Source organism: Plecotus auritus, assembly GCF_963455305.1.
Source record: "Plecotus auritus genome assembly, chromosome: 5".
Classification (NCBI taxonomy): domain Eukaryota; kingdom Metazoa; phylum Chordata; class Mammalia; order Chiroptera; family Vespertilionidae; genus Plecotus; species Plecotus auritus.
The window spans coordinates 107994962-108012642 of NC_137776.1; the positions used below are offsets into that span (position 1 = coordinate 107994962).

Consider the following 17681-nt stretch of genomic DNA (forward strand, 5'->3'; position numbering starts at 1 on the left):
ATTTATTTATCTTCTATAATTGAAACTTTGTAGCCTTGAGTGGAGGCCAGGGCCCACCAAGGTGGGTGGGAAGCTTGGCTTCCTCCATTGCCGGGGGCAACCCAAGCCTCCTGCTCACTCCAGCTCCATGGCTGCCATCTTTGTTGGGATAACTCGCTCCTGATTAACTGGTGGGAGTAACGGAGGTACAGTCAATTTGCATGTTTCTCTTTTATTAGGTAGATTTTTAAAAATATATTTTTATTGATTTTTTTACAGAGAGGAAGAGAGAGGGATAGAGAATTAGAAACATCCATGAGAGATAAACATAGATCAGCTGCCTCCTGCACACCCTCTACTGGGGTTGTGCCCACAACCAAGGTACATGCCCTTGACTGGAATTGAACCTGGGACCCTTCAGTCCACAAGCCGATGCTCTATCCACTGAGCCAAACCAGTCAGGGCTATGTATATATTTTTAATTCAAAAAGGAATTTTTAATTCTAAAGGAAAACAGCAAAAAATCCATAATCTCTTTGCCCAGGTCATTCCTGTTAAAGCTAAGTAATGCAGGCATAAAGTTAGAAAAGTAAGTACCCTAGCAAGGCATAAAAAGAGAAATAAAGGCCTCTTGTCACTCCTGCCTGCATCCTGCCCTTCTCTGTCACCAGTGTTGAAAATGTCTTGCGATTTCTGCCAGGAAAGGTAAATGCCACAGTTCCATCCATACTTCTCTGTGGGTAAGGGCGCTGACAGATGGTGAGGATTGGCTGTGGTGACAGAGACCCAGTGACAATCCTGATTTTCCTGATGAGCAGGTGGCTGGCTCAGGTTCCTTCTGTCTCGCCTTGTGGGCCTTTGCTTTGGTCTTCAAAGCTGGAGTGGGGTCATGAGCATGCCTGTGTCCTGAGAGCCCGCAGACAGAACTCAGTCCTGTGGCCATGCCGGGCAAGAAAGGCCAGGTGTCACTTCACCACCTGCCCATGAAGACATAGGCCAGGTGTTAGAGGCCCCCTAGCAGTGTCCAGCGTGCACACCTGTAGGTTTAGTTCTTGCCCATGGCAGCGCTAATGGAGTCCTGCTTTACACAGCCTGCTCTCAACTTTGCTTTATTCTTTTACTAATCCAGGGTGGAGCTCTTGCCTCAGCAAAGTCATACAGATGCCTGCGTCCTTGTTAATGACCTTGGGCCTCTTCCATCCAGGGTGTGCCTTGTCTCTTTTATCAGCTTCTTAGGGATGGGCACTGAGGTTTTTCATTTTTGTTTTTACAAATAATGTTTAAGATACACCCTTGAACACATACACACTCACATATACATCCCTATCGGTAAAGATAGCTGGCTCCTGGGTATGTGCACTGAAATACTGGGTACCATTGCCAAATTGTTCTCTACGTGGCGGAACCGATTTTCATCCATTCCGCATTACTATACATTTTAATATTTATGTAAAGTATGCATTTAATATAACTTAAAATATTGTACATTTTACTTCTTGTCACTCTGATGTATGTAAGTAAACCTGTACTCTTGGCTGTTAATGCCCAGAGAATGCTAGAAGCAAAATGCATGACTAAGACTGTCTGGTTTTATGCGTCCTCATCTGGGCAGCTCTAGTGCCATCCCCAACATCTGGGATGGCATGGATGCTGGCACTGCTCCCAGCTCCGGGGCAGTCAGACTTCTTCTCAAGACAGCTCTCCTGGAAGCTAAGGGAATGGCACAGAGCTGGGCTTTGGAGTAAATTCACTTTCCAGCTCTGCTTCAGACCAGCCCAAGAAAAATAATTGCCTTCTCTACTCTTGACTGTCAGCATACACTTACTTGGCAATGTATGATGGTGCCTTATGCTGTCTCAGCAAGGAAATTCTTCTTCCTAATATTTAAATTACTCAAGTCTAAATTATTCCAGCTGCACTCTCAGCTTATTCTCTTTCATATTGCCTTAAATGAAAACAGTAGCTTTTAATTATTTTTATGTTCCCCTGGATTCATTGCTTTGTTCCTGGGTGGCTTGCCTTCAACCCTATGATTTCTGATTCACGATTTGACTCTCTTAGGTTCATTGTACTATGCCATGACGTGTGTGTGTGTGTGTGTGTGTGTGTATGTAATGCATAGGCGTGATTACAAAAGATAATAAAATGAGTACTGTGTCCCTTATCACTCAGCTTAAGAAATAGAACACCAGCCCTAGCCGATTTGGCTCAATGGATAGAGCATGGGCCTATGGACTGAAGGGTCCCAGGTTCAATTCTGGTCAAGGGCACATATCCAGGTTGTGGACTCGATCCCCAGTAGGAGGTAGCCAATCAATGTTTCTCTTTCTCATCATTGATGTTTCCATCTCTCTCTTCCTCTCCCTTCCTCTCTGAAATCAATAAAAAATATAAAAAAAAAAGAAATAGCTCATCACTCGCATCCTTGAGGCATTCCATAGTCACGACATGCCTTTGTGATTCCCTCCCTCACCCCTACTGATGTAACCACAGATCATGATCGTTGTGTTAAAAATTTTCTAACTTAAAAAGAGTTCTATTACATACGCATGTGCCCCTAAACAATGTGTTGGTTGCATCACTTGTTTTGATTTTCATGTAAACTCATTCTGATGTCTTCTGCAACCTGCTTCTGATTGATCAATAGCATGCCTTTGAAATTTATCCAGGCTGATGTGTGTAGAACACGGTTCATTCGTTTTCATAATTATGTAGTATTCCATTATGTAAATATGGCCCAGTTTAGCGACTCTTTCCTCTGTTGACGAACATTTCTGCCGTCTCTAATTTGCTGCGAGGAATGCATTGTCCCTGTCTCCAAAGGACTGTTGAGAACGTGCCCAGGAGCAGAATTGCGGGCTCAGAACTTAGGCGGAGGCAAAGTTCGGTAAAGTTGCTTCCAGCCAGTTTCCAAAGTTTCGGTGTTGAGGTGATAGCAGTCTCAGAAACCGAACAGGAACTGACTCATCTGTACCTCTTTTATTCTTTTGGAATTATTGGGTGTTTTTGAATGTTTGATAGAGTTCACCTGTAAAACCACCTCTGGCTGGAGTTTTCTTTGTGGAACAATTTAAACTATTTACTTATAGCATTATCAGCATCACTTCTTATTTATATGAATATATCATATTGATTATTGCTATTATTTTTAGTGAGTATATGACTATTTGGTTTCTAATTTTTCTTGAATAAGTCTTGGACTTATATTTTTCTTTTCTTTTTTTTTTTTTTTACACTGTAAAATGAGCCCAGTAGTACATGCCTCTTATTTTTTTTTTAAATAAATCTTTATTCAGGTTATTATAATTGTTTCTCCTTTTTCCCCCCATAGCTCCCCTCCACCCGGTTCCAACCCCACCTTCTGCCCTTACCTCCCCCGCACTGTCCTCATCCATAGGTGTATGATTTTTGTCCAGTCTCTTCCTGAACCCCCCCATACCCCTTTCCCCCTGAGAATTATCAGTCCACTCCCTTTCTATGCCCCTGATTCTATTATATTCACCAGATTAATCAGTTCCTCAGGTTTTTAATTCACTTGATTTTTAGGTTCACTTGTTGATAGATATGTATTTGTTGTTCATAATTTTTCTCTTTACTTTTTTCTTCTTCCTCTTCTTTAAGAATACCTTTCAGCATTTCATATAATACTGGTTTGGTGGTGATGAACTCCTTTAGCTTTTTCTTATCTGTGAAGCTCTTTATCTGCCCTTCAATTCTGAATGATAGCTTTGCTGGGTAGAGTAATCTTGGTTGTAGGTTCTTGCTGTTCATCACTTGGAAAATTTCTTGCCACTCCCGTCTGACCTGCATAGTTTCTGTTGAGAAATCAGCTGACAATCATATGGGTGCTCCCTTGTAGGTAATTAACTGTTTTTCTCTTGCTGCTTTTAATATTCTCTCTTTGTCTTTTGCTCTTGGCATTTTAATTATGATGTGTCTTGGTGTGGTCCTCTTTGGATTCCTTTTGTTTGGGGTTCTGTGCACTTCCTGGACTTGTAAGTCTATTTCTTTCACCAGGTGGGGGAAGTTTTCAGTCATTATTTCTTCAAATAGGTTTTCAGTATCTTGTTCTCTCTCTTCTTCTGGCACCCCCATAATTCTGATGTTGGTACACTTGAAGTTGTCCCAGAGGCTTCTTACACTATCTTCAACCTTTTGGATTTTTTTTTCTTTTTGCTTTTCCGGTTGAGTGTTTTTTGCTTCTTTGTATTTCAATTCTTTGACTTGATTCTTGTGTTCCTCTAGTCTGTTGTTGGGTCTCTGTATGATATTTTTTATTTCAGTCAGTGTATGTCTAATTTCTAGTTGGTCCTTTTTCATATCTTCGAGGGTCTAGTTATATTTATCGACCTTTTCTAGGATATTCTTAAAAAGCCTTATAACCGTGGTTTTGAATTCTATATCCAGTCGTTTGTTTTCCTCCATTTCTTTCATTTGTGATCTGTTTCTTTGATGCCGCATTTTCACTGCTTCCCTGAGTTGGTAGGGTAGATTTGTGTGCTAGGTTTCCTATATGGCCCAGTGGGTTGGCCTCCCCAGTTAACCTGAGGTGGACACTCTTGGTGCACCCCTTTGTGGACTGTGTGTACAGCCTTGTTGTAAAGTCTTGATTGTTGTTGGTATCACTGAGAGGAATTGACCTCCAGGCCAGTTGGTTGTAAGGATCAGCTGTGTCTATGCTGGGAGAAGTTCGGTGCTGGAGACAGCCTTATAGGATTAGACTTGCCAAATTGCAATAGCCTCTGTGCTCAGCTTGGATGGGGTGGAGTCTCAGGGCGGAGCAGACAGTCTTGGCTTCCAGTCAGCCTTGCCCTTGCGCGCACGTGCCTCCAGGCCTCTGCCTTCCCCGGCTCCCGAGTCTCCGCCCGAGAGTCCAGATTCCCCCCACAAGAGCATGGGTCCCCAGGGGCTCGCCTGGAACTGGGGTTCAGTGCAGTCAGAACTGGGGTTCAGTGCAGTCAGGAACTTCCGACTCCCTTCTGCTAGGGAAAGCCTATGGCAACCTCCGCAGTCTTTGTGCACACTGGTGTGCGCGCCTCCAGACTCCTGCCCGCCGGGGCTCCCCCAGGTCTCCCTCGGGTCTCCAAGTCTCTGGGTGCCTTTCTCTCTACCTAACAGTCCAGACTCCCCCTGTATGAGCCTGGGTCCACGGGGTTTCACCCGGGACTGGGGTTCAGTGCAGTCAGAACTGGGGTTCAGTGCGGTTGGGGGCTTTCTTCCCCCTTCCGCCAGAGAAAGTCAGCCAGGCTCTCAGCCGCACTTCCTCTCTGCACGCACAAAGACTCTTTGCCATACCTCCAATTCTCTGTGAGCTTTTCTCTTTCCTCCTAGTTGTAGAATTTTCACTCAGCCAGCTTTCCTGTGGTTCTGGATGGTGTTCGTTCTGTCTTTTAGTTGTAGTTTTGAAATTGTTGTGCAAGGCAGCAGTTTAGGTGCTTACCTATGCCGCCATCTTGGTTTCTCCTGGACTTATATTTTTCTAGAATATATCTATTTCACCTAAGTTTCCAAATGTATTGGCATATACTTTTTTTGAAAACATTCTCTTGCTATGTTTAAAAACTTTAGCACGAAACACATTTATCAACCTTTACCATCTAGTTCACAAAATCACTGGGAAGGGGCAGCAGCTATGTTCTGAAAATGAGCAGAAATACCGAGAGGCTGGGTGGTGGGGGACACGGCGGAGTCCCCCTCTCCTCCTGCCCCTCCCCTCCCCAGGAAGTTGGTCCAGGGTGTTCACATTCCTCCTCTCCATTTTCTCTCTTCTTTCTGGAACTCCAATTACTGAGATGTCAGGGTAATATTCTTTCTGGAACTCCTATTATTCATCCCCTATTAGCCTTTTTCCCCCTCATAATTTCCATTTCTTTGACTCTTAGCTTTCTTGTCTACAAAAGGATTTCATTAATTTTATTCTTCAGCTCTTCTACTAAATTTTTCATTTTTTGTTCTATTTATTTTTATATTTCACATTTCTAATACAATTAAAATGAAAACTTTTAAAAGAAGTTAAAAATTGTTCACCAATTCTGATGGTGTGTTTCTCAGCTCTCCGTGCAGGTCTATATAGACTGCTTTATGGGTAATCCATGGTTAGAACTGCTGTATCTTCCTGAGGAACTGACTGATCTGTATTTCTAGTAATACTAATTTGATTTAATGCCTGTTGTGATTAATATTGATAAAGCTGTGCCTTTTTTCTTTTGGTTGGTGTTCCATAGATACACTGAGTGGCCAGACTATTATGATCTCAGAACGCATAATAATCTGGCCACTCAGTGTATATCCTATATAGTAAAAGGCTAATATGCAAATTGTCCCCTCGACCAGGAGTTTGACCAGCAGACAGGCCGGCCAACCGCCCATGTCCCTCCCCCTGGCCAGGCTGGCCAGACCCCACCCATGCACGAATTCATGCACTGGGCCTCTAATATGTGAGTGTGTGTGTGTGTGTGTGTATGTATTATACCGAGTGGCCAGATTATTATGCGTTCAGAAATCATAAAAATCTGGCCACTCAGTGTATATGCAATGTTTTTCCTCATTTCAGTTTCAACCTTTCTGTGACCTTATGTTTTGGGTGTGTTTCTTGAAGATAGCATGCAGCCCGGTTTTAATTTACTCCTCTTGGTTGTTCTTGTCTTTAATAGAGCATAGCGGTACAGTAACTTCTGAAATCTTGCAGATATTATGATTATAGTATAATCTTAGTGTTCATTTAGCCAAATAACTCAAAGGATAGCTAATATTTTAAAAGCACAAGGATGCATGTTAAAACTTGTTGGACTTTTATTTAACTTAGCTAGGAAGCATACAGCAGCAAGACAAAGGGGCTCATTGGAGAGCATTTGATAAGCGGGGGTGTATGTCGTCAGTTGGGAAAGGAATGTGAAATAATATGGCCAAGACAGGCACCAGCCGGGCTACCTTTCCCGGGGTAATGATCAGGCCACCTCTGGGTTAGCCTCTCTGCCAGGCTCCGAGCCTGCAGATGCCTCTGTTCATGGCCTTGTTCCATGGCAGTGGTTACCTGCCCCAGCGTCAGACCAGCTCAGGCAGGCTTCTTGGAAAACATTCGAGGGTGGTATTAATAAACAACCCAAGCAGTATTATTTTGCCTTTATCAAAGTTTGGGATGAGCCAAAACTGGTTTGGCTCAGTGGATAGAGCGTCGGCCTGCGGATTGAAGGGTCCCAGGTTCGATTCCAGTCAAGGGCATGTACCTTGGTTGCGGGCACATCCCCAGTGGGAGGTGTGCAGGAGGCAGCTGATCGATGTTTCTCTCTTATCGATGTTTCTAGCTCTCTATCCCTCTCCTCTCTCTTCCTCTCTGTAAAATATCAATAAAATATATTTAAAAAAAAAAAGTTTGGGATGACATTTTCTTTAACGATTTAACATCAAAATTAAAATTTTTTTTATCACAATGTGTGCATTATGGCCTTACTAATGAGATAAGGTTAGGGATAACTTTACCTACAAAACAAATTATAAAGGCTAGAGGCAGCTGTAAAATAAAAATTTATAGACAAGAAAATTAAGCTGTGGCGTGAGTATTGTAAAACCTAGAATTGCCCTAATTAGCTTAATAAGGAGCAAATGGTGGGAAGATGACACATCTATCACACTCATTTCCACAAAGATGGAGGTCTGCCCTGGGAGGCTCTCCTTTTTTATTTTCTCCTTTCCCCATCCATCACCCCCTTTCCCTTCTTATTCCTTCTCCCTCTCATTTGTTAATCTAAAACACGGAGGGCTAAGTTATTATCATTGATCCACACCAGGCCCCTCTCTAATTTTGTATTCCCTCCTCCCACGTGCAACCTTTCCAATATATTTGATGTGCGCCCTTTTGTTTATACACATTCTCATAAAATGCTCATTGTTTTGTAAGCATTGTTCATTTATGTAAACATTTCACTAATCCAGGCACAGAACTGGTCTTTCTGTATCTGGTTTGAGAAAACAATGGCTATTCTTGCTCGGGTAACTTAGGTTTTTAAAAAGACATGAAATTGTCTTTGCTGCACTAGAACCACATTTAATGCTCAGTTCCTGAAGTGAGGCAAAGAAGGGGGGCCTTATGCTGAGAGGCTGAGCCACTAGATGAAAAAGTAGGGCGGGGACTAGGGTGACCTCCAACCCGAGAGGGAGAACCTTTTTAAATTTTGCACCTTAGATTCTTCACTTGCCTCATCCTATTTCCAGCCCTGGGGGAGAAAACTAAATCCCTGAGTCACTGCATGGAGGGGCGGGCCTGCAGTATTGGGTTATCTGCAAAAGACATTGCACGGTGAAGAACAAATGGTTCTGGTATCCAGCCACTGCAAGTTGTTTTGCAGTATTGTCTATCCTAATCTGCTCACTACAGAGAGAAAAACAAAACACAGTAAATAAAAAACTAAAATAAGATAGCAGGCATTGGCTTAACAAGTCTGTAAGCTCAATAAATGTAACAGTCACATTTACTGATAAATAGATACTCAGATGGGGCTAACCCTCCCCCCGCAATGTTGACTATAAGAAAGTTAAAAACAAAGAAATGGAAAAATATACACTAGCAAAATATAAAAGAAAGGGGAGGACCAGGAGCAATATTAGTGTCACACAAAACTTAATTCAAGATAATAAAAGGAAAATATTCATATGGGTAAAATTCAGGTTACTAATATTGTGCCTATTCTATTTCTGACAATATAGCTTCAAAATGTTGACAGTGGAAACCAATAGAAATAGAAGTGATGGAGAAATGTATACCATGTCTCTTTCAGAAATTGAAATATAAAGTGTGATTAGCTTTTGAACTAAGCAGGCCTGATGGGAGTCACCAGGCACACTGGCCACCACTGTTTGCCTTCACCTTTTTGAACCTGCTCCACAGTGGTGGTTCTTTCTCTGCCGCTGGTGCCTCACTTCACTGACACTCCTCAGGTAAAAGTCCTCTGGTCACTTCCAAATGCAGGTGTGGGTTTAATTCCATGGTTACCAGTGCCCAGTCCCTGTAGTTAAATCTCCTCGCCTCCTTCAGGCTGGGACCTGCTCCAGAGACCGTGACCCGTGGACAGCTCGGTGCTGTGGTCTGGTCTCTCTTCCTGGCCTGGCATATCTCTGTCTCCTGGTTGCTAACTGAAGGGTCTGCACCTGCCAGGGTTTGAGGAGCAGGGACTAGAGAGGTGGGTGAAGAGGAGAAGGAAGGGGATCCTAAGGGTCTTATGTGCTTCGCACCCTCATAGAAGGGAGTTCATCTCTCTGGACCTGCGGCTGTTTACAGGGACACTACATGTATGGAGTCATTTTCCGAGTTCTCCAGCACAGTGAGTGCCTCTCTGCTTGGCCCCGGGGAACAAGCCCTCTTCCTCCCCCTGTCCCCTCCCCCTGCCACACACCACACGCCCCCCTCCCGCCCCCTGCTTCCTCCCCCTGCGCTTCTGAGGAGGTCTCTCTGTTCTTGAGACAGTTGTTGTGAATAGAATCTAATGCGGTCATGTGCATGGTGGCAGCAGATGTTCCAAAGTCAGGCCACCCTCTCTGCTCATTAGATTTTGGGGGGGCCTTCCTCAAAGGCGGGTCTAGAGTTGAAGCATAATGAATAGGAAATAAGCCTTTGTTATGTTAAACTGCTGGGATATTAGCGGGATGTTGTTATCATAGCATGGTCTATGCTGTGTTAACTAATTCAGGCAAAAAAGAAGCGAGTACAATGTGTATGAATGTGTATGAATGTGTATGAAATGTGAAACAAGATGAGATGCTTCTCCATAGACTTGAGGTGAGAGGTGCCAGTGGGGATGGGAGTCATAGTTGGGGAGCAGGAGGAGCCAAAGCAATCCTCTTGACAATCCTTCTTATTTGCCATCTATGTATCTACTTTATATGATAAGTCTAATTTATCTATTTTATATGAGTGAAGGGTCCATCAGGGAAGGGCTCAAGAATCACATTATCAGTTTTTAGATATTACTTGTAACATTTTTTCTTGGTTTTCTCTTTGAAATCCCATGTGATCTGATTATCCTTGAGTCTTGGCATTTCTGTAGAAATTTAACATCTTACTACATAAATCAAAACAACTAAGGGCATAAGAAATTTGCATATCCTCTCATACTGGTTTAATATTTGGTAAGCCATTATATTGAGGTAAATGTATTGAGGTAAACCTCAAGTTTAGTTTAAGAGACAACAGTATATAAAACTAGGTAGCCAACACAGATCTAATACACATTCCTTATATGGAGCATTCAGTAAATTTGTCTGCTTATAAGGCTACAAAAGATTGTGAAAATTACAAATAACAAATTAAACAAACAAAAAACCAAAATATACAATTACATTCACTGAACACTATGTAATAAAATTAAAAATAATCTTAGAAAGTGATATCCACATCCTCATCTACATTGAAGAATAATTTTCAATAAATTGATAAACAATACCTTCCAGAAATACTGGAAACATCTTGCTTTGTTTTGAGAAACATTAAGTGTTCTCAGTATAGTAGGGAACAGACAGTGTTTGCTTAGCATTGTGTATGAGGTGTTAGTCAAGATAATGGGCCCAAAGTCTGCAAATATTGGAAAGGAAGAGATAAATTGTACCTTGTAGAGAATATTATTGTCCATTTTGAAAAGCTAAACACTGATGAACAAACTATTAGAATGCATAAAAGAATGTTTACCTAGGTGGCTGGGTAGAGTTCCTAATAACAGCTAACAACATGCTAAAATATTTATAAAAAATAACAAATACTATTTTGAGGCTTTAAATATGACAGGTTCTGTGCCATGTACTTTCTTTCTTTCTTTTTTCTTTTTTTTTTTTTTTTTGGTAAATACATCTTTATTAATTTCAGAGAGGAAAGGAGAGGGAGAGAGAGAGAGATAGAAGTATCAATGATGAGAGAGAATTATTGATTGGCTGATTCCTGCATGATGGGGGATTCAGCCTGCCACCAGACATGTGCCCTGACTGGGAATTGAACCATGACCTCCTGGTTCATAGGTTGATACTCAACCAGTGAGTCACTCCGGCGAGGCATGTGCCATGTTCTTTTTAATGTAATTTCTAATTTAATCTCAAAACAAGTCTATATCGTAGGTCTATAGGTGTCCTTGTTTTGCCAATGAGGAAACCAAAGGACCAAGTTGAGTAACTTGTGCACACAGGTATAAGTGGTGCGAACAGGGATTGAACCTTGGTCTGTAATTCTAGAGTTTCTTCTTCTTTCCATAATGACTTAATTCACAATGGCAACAAATAAACTTAAGATACTGGTGGCAAGTACAACTACATGTCCCCCAGATCTCTACTCTTTCTTCCATTGGCATGGAGTTGCAGCTGATAAGTGGCTGTCTAGCCAGGGAATTTCCCAGACTCCCTTATATCTGGATGGGGCCATGTGATTAATTTTGGCAGTGGAATCAAGCAGAAATGATGGTATCACTTCTTGATCCAGGTGGTTAAGGCGGGGCATCTTCTCCACCCTCTTTAATCTTTGTACTGGCTGGCTGTGGATGTCCAGGGCAGTCTTAGAAACCCAGTGTTGCAGGTGGTAAAGACTTTCTCAGCAGTTGGCCCTGAATGACTATTTGGAATAGAGTCTGTTATATAAGACATAATAATTACACAAACTTCATTGTGGTAAGCCACTGAAATTTGGAATTATTTGTTACAGTAGCTAACGTTATCCTAACTAATGCAAATTAACAAGGAATGTCCAAGATTTACATGAAGAAACTTTAAAAGTGTTTAGAACAATGGTTCTCAACCTTCCTAATGCCGGGACCCTTTAATACAGTTCCTCATGTTGTGGTGACCCCCAACCATAAAATTATTTTCGTTGATACTTCATAACTGTAATTTTGCTACTGTTAATGAATCATAATGTAAATATCTGTGTTTTCCGATGGTCTTAGGCTCTACAGCAGCGGTTCTCAACCTGTGGGTAGCCTAAGACCATCGCGGCATTAGGAAGGTTGAGAACCACTGGTTTAGAAGATTGTATGAAATCTGAATAAATGGATACCATATTTATGAAGACAACTGATTACTGCTAAGATGTAACTTCCACCTAAATGTCTCTAATTTAAACATTATACTTTTTAAAAACTATGCAAATTTATCTGGAAAATCACACTAAGAAGATTAAAAAATAACAGTTTGAAAGAGAATAATAAATGGTAGGGACTTCCTCTATCAGACATCAGATACCAAAGCTTATTGTAAGATTATGATTAAATCAGAAGTGGCCATGTTATTTAAATAAAAAACAGGTTAATGAAACAGAACAGATGGACCAGAAACAGACCCATGTACTTATGAAAATTTTGCATATGTCTAAGCTAGCTTTCAAATCAGGAAAGAATGGACAAATAGAAAAATGTCGTTGAGACAATTAGCCACCCATTGTGAAAAAACAATGCTAGATGATTTCAACCTCACACCATTTTCAAAAATAAATGACAAAAAAAGCAGCCATGTAGGTTGATTCGTGTAAAAAAAAATAAAAATAAAATAAATGACAACAACCATGCAAACTATGAAGAGTTGTAGGAAAATCTACTTATATCCTTGGAGCTAGAGAAAACCATAAAGAAAAAAATTTTAAAAACCTAAGGAAATAGTCACAAACTTGATAACATTAAAATTAACATATCATGTATGCCAAGACACCATAATCAAAGGAGAAACACTTGCTACATATACATTAGGCAAATAGTTATTACCCAGAATATATAAAAAACCTCCTACAAAGTTTTAAGAAAATGACAAAAACCCAGTAGAAGGATGGTCAAAAGGTATGTACTGGTATTTCACACATAAACATACAAAAAGATACTCAGCCCCACTGTTAATTGGAAAAATTAAAATTAAAACAATAAAAGGATATCATTTTTTGACCAATAGATTAAACAATTTGAAAAGTTTGTTAATATAAACTATTGGCCAGAGAGTAGAGAAATAGCCATAATTGTATTTTTGATGGTACAGTTTGAAGGGAGGACATTTGGGCAATACTGTTAAAATTTAAAAAGCATATACCCTTTGACACAACAATTCCACTTCTTGTCTCTCTACTCTAGGAATGAATTCACTTGTATATACAAGGAGCTATATAGAAAGGTTTTCTTTGTAGCAGTATTGGTAATAAGAAAACTTGACAACAACTTAAATGCTCACCCATATGAACTATAAGCACTGGGAAGCAATAAAAAGGGTCAAGCGGCTCAGCATGAACTGATGTGGAAATAGGTCCCATGCTCAGGGATGACACAACATTACGTTAAAAAGATAGCACTTACAATGCCATTTGTAAAGTGTGCAAAGAAAGAAAACCCACAACATACACATTTACTTCTGTATGTACTTATATGTGTGTGTAGATGCTGAGATAAAGTTAGGAAGGATCAACGCCAAACTCCAGGCAGGGAGAGCCTGTGGTGGGCAAGAAAATGGGACTGTGGTGGCCTGAGGGACGCCTTCTACAATGAGAATGCGCTGGTGTATTCAATAATATAATTTAATAAATCGAATCAGAAAAATATTTAAATGCTGAGGCTTCCACCCCAGAGATTTTTATTTGGATGGCTTTGGTAGGAATTGGTGTTTTTTGACATCTTCCTGGGTGATTCTGAGACCATTGGCTTGAAGATCGAATTATTGGTTATTGTAGACCCTATATTATAGTCTTTAATTCGGCTTCTTATGTTTCCTATAACATGTGATTCCTCAATGAAATGCTGGCATAGTGCTCACTTTGACTGCATACATACTAAAACCAGAATAATATAAAGAAGATGAGCCTGGGCCTGTGCAAGGGTGACATGCAAATTCATGAAACATCCCATATATTTGTCAACATGGAACATTTTCTGTTGTGTATTGATACATGGGATACAGACTTCTTGTGGGTTCTTGTCTGATGAAGATGAAGAAAAAATTCATGGACTAATGGATTTCTTTAATAAAAATGTAGAAGTTTATTGGAAGCATATACAAACTCTATCTGGGCAAAGGTGTCCCAAAGGGGAACCCCTGGGGAGGGACCCCCAAATGGGAAAGCCTGCTCTCTCTCTCTCTAATGGAAAAAAAAAATCTCTCCTTGTGTCCCTTTGTCTGCGGTTTATATATGTTGTGGTTCTTTGTTTGAACCTGACCCTTTCTAATTGGATCTTTCATTAATTTAGGGCCCCCATGCTTTCCTCATTGGTGATTTTGTTACACAGTATCAGTTTCAAAGGCCAAAGCCCAGTGGTGCCCCCTCTTCCTCTCCCCTTATCTTGTAACATTCCTCTATTCTCTCTGAAAATATGTTTCCTTCTTTCCATTATCCTGTGACTTTTCTATATCCTCAGTGAATATATGTCTTCCTCCCTCCTTATCCTGTGGCATTTTTCTGTCCTTTGTACAAGAAAGATAAGCATTTTGGCGTCTCCAAGCTGCACAGGTCAGGGCTGCTTTTGATCTACCTTAAATTGCTTTAATTGCTCATCCTTCACATATGCATTCCTCCCCCATGAACCTTCTGTATTCCCTAAACCTGCCTATTGTGTCCCTAGAATTCCTTTCGGTATAATTTACCACAATTTAAAAAGTAACAGTATAAATCACTTAATTAAAACCATAGAGAAAGATTTTAATGAACTGGGTCCTTTGTCACTAACTCAAATGTCATCAGTCTCTTTGCACGATCATTGGTTTTCCTTCTGTCCTCAGGCAAAGCTCTAATTTTCCTCACGTGTAGCATCATTTGGTTCAAGGCCCACGTTAATGCATGCCATTTCCGTCCTGCATCCCTCGGTCCCCAGGAGTCGGGGCAGTATCTCTTCCGAAGAGAATCCCTTGTGGATCTCAGGGAAGCATGCACTCACCCTCCAGTTGGGAGCCAGAGAGCAGGCGAAAGGGCTCAGGGCATGAGCATGTCTGTGTAAAGTGAACCACAAGGAGGTCCTTGTGAGTAGGAAGCAGCTCAGAAGGTGCTGCAGGAATCGGGTCTTTATGGAGCAGTGCTGCCCGGGGCCTGGTATATAACTTCTAGTGTAGCGTCTTCCAAACCCCAATTTCCAGCACCCGTCCGCGCCTACGTGGTCCCGATGAGAGGGCGTCAGGCTGTGGGTCTGTACAAAAGGGAACGTGGACTAGTTCCTCGCACGTCATAAACACACGCAGGATTATGTCACGTTTAGCCTGGCCCAGGGCAGCTGCTTTGCTCATAACCCAGAAATGTCTGCACATTTAAACCCAGGAAAAGCAAGCACCTCACCTTGCGACCATGTGGGTGATGCCCCAAATTCACCTTTAAATCAAGCCTTCCTGTCTGCTGATTGTCTTCGCCTCATTTGGTTTTCCCATCCCAGCTGGCAAGACAAGGCCTCAATGTTGTGCTGATCAGCCGGACGCTGGGAAAACTACAGGCTATGGCCGTGGAGATTGGTGAGTGACCCAAGGAGTGAGGGAAGTGTCGGTGGAGCCCAGTGGCCAGGTCTGTTCCGGTCCTGCCTGCAGAGGCACCACCAGCATCCCTGTACCTGCTCCCTGGAGCCTGGGGCGGGGCCTTCTGAGGGAGCTCAGTTTACAAAGCTGTGTGCAGGCTGTTAAGGGGGAAGCTGTGTGCAGGCTGTTAAGGGGAAAGCTGTGTGCAGGCTGTTAAGGGGGCGCTTTCGTTCACCGCTGAGCCTCTGGCGGGCGAGGCAGGATCAGAGGCAGCACATGTAGGTCTTCTCTCTTCTCTGGTCCTGCGTCTTCATCTCTAGAATCAGACTTCCCCCATCCAGAGGCCCAGCTTCCTGGTTGCTTCTGCCCCTCCCCGGGGGCTTCCCTTCCATGTGTCTGTGCCCTGCTCCTTGCAGGAAGGGGAGGGGCGACGCTTCGTGGCGACAGTCAGAGTTTAAATGAAGACTTGGCGCAGGGCTGCTGTGCACGGCTGGGAAGACTGCACTGCACAACCCTGGGAGGCCACACTCACATGACAGCGCTTCATTATCATGACCCCTCTGAAGTGTCCTTAGTTAATAAGGATCACAATATCCCTTTTTGGGATTTGCATTTTAATGATCAATTATTAATTTAGTAATTAGTAAACTCCTTAACTCAAAGGGATAGGCCGTTAATGATGAAGACTCGGGGAAACCACGGCAGGCCGCCTGGGGACAGTTTGTGTCCTGGGCGTCAGGGTTAGGAGGCGGACCCGGAGGCTCAGTGCCCTTGGCCGATGCAGTCTGTGTCTGGATATCAGTAGTAACTCTGACCAGGTTTCGGGCATTCTTCAGTGCTCCTCTCCCAGCGTTCAAGTGCGCTTTTCATCGGCCTCTTAAAAAGCAAGCGGTGTCTTCTGTCTGAAAGCACCCCCACCCCCAAACTATGCCTCACCTTCACTTGCCCCAGAAATATTGGGTCTGACTCCAGCGTGGAGCAGGGGCAGCTGGTGACATCTGTGCTGCTTCCACATCTGGCTGAGCTCCTGCGCAGGCAAGTTCACAGCACGAGGCTAGTTCACGTGGGAGAGTGGAGGGGCCTGGCCGGGAGCAGTGTGGGAGCCTTGGGCAAGGCATTAGCGTCTCAGCTAGTTTCTCCTCTGTAAAATGCGGACAATGCCTACTTGGCACGGTTGGAGAGAGGATTAAAGTAGACTATCCTGCAGGTCAATGCTTTATGAATGCTACCGTGTTGGGCAAATGCAGAGGGTGGCTGTGTCTCTGCGGAGGGACCTGATGCGGCACAGGCAGCATCACACTTTGCTCTGCAGCCCTTAGGCCAGGCCTCTCATCAGAGCGTGCAACAGTCAGCTGGGCGGTGTGCTGAAGACCACTGGGCCTCCCAGGGGTGCCTGGTTCTCCAGGTCTTGGGTGGAGCCTGAGGTTTTGCATTTCTAACCAGTTGCAAGTGATGCTGATGCTGTGTTCTAGGGACCCCACTTTGGATTACTGCGTTAAATCCAATGCGTGTATTGTTACTGTGGTAACTCTCAGACTCACACATCTAGCACATGCCAGCTTTATCCGGGCTACTTCTTGTCTGTAATGGGGTGATGGGCGTGTGCTCATAAAGGCCGTTCAGGCTGTGTGGGAGCACTGGGGAACTCCACCGGCAAGAGGGGCTTTGGGCTCCTGATCATTAAAGAATAACATTGTCTCGAATGCAGAGCGCACTACAGCGAGGAGTGTGAAGATTATACAAGCAGATTTTACCAAGGATGACATCTACGAGGGTATTAAAGAAGAACTCAAAGGCTTAGAAATTGGAATTTTAGGTAAGTAAATTGCAATGCTTAAAGCTTGTTGTAATACATCAGTGCAATGATTACCTTAGTGACCCTTGATTATTCCATGGTGGCTTAAGCTTAACCCATAACTGTGTTTTAAGCTGTAGCATTAAGGAATATCAAAGTTCAGTTCTTCAAGAGGCATTACCTGATTAACAGATTTATACATAGCTTTAGAATGTGTCAGACCTTCCCAACCGCCTTTCCTAATGTTAGATAGGATGAATTTTCTCTCACTGACTGATATTGACACTCGGCAGGAAGAGGAAATCTCAGAAACACTCACCTAAAGGAACACATTTACCCAACAAACTTGGCTGTGGTTGACCCATGAAATGGCAGCACAGTGTGCGTACTTGCGAATTGACTACCTTATTCAGGACACAAGATGATGTCTTTTCTGTGATGATTATAAACACTATTTCATCACTAGGTACACAGT

The 17681-nt window shown here is 42.6% G+C and overlaps 1 protein-coding gene across 1 annotated transcript in view; it reads left to right on the top strand.

Moving 5' to 3' along the window:
• The window catches only part of HSD17B3 (hydroxysteroid 17-beta dehydrogenase 3), a gene marked incomplete at both ends in the record, with an annotated part of 52606 nt that overhangs the window by 12172 nt on the left and 22753 nt on the right, over positions 1-17681 (top strand). Inside the window, 2 exons of the mRNA XM_080669104.1 lie at positions 15336-15411; positions 17120-17227. Coding sequence (XP_080525230.1) covers positions 15336-15411; positions 17120-17227 — 184 coding nt within the window. The remainder of the gene's footprint in view (positions 1-15335; positions 15412-17119; positions 17228-17681) is intronic.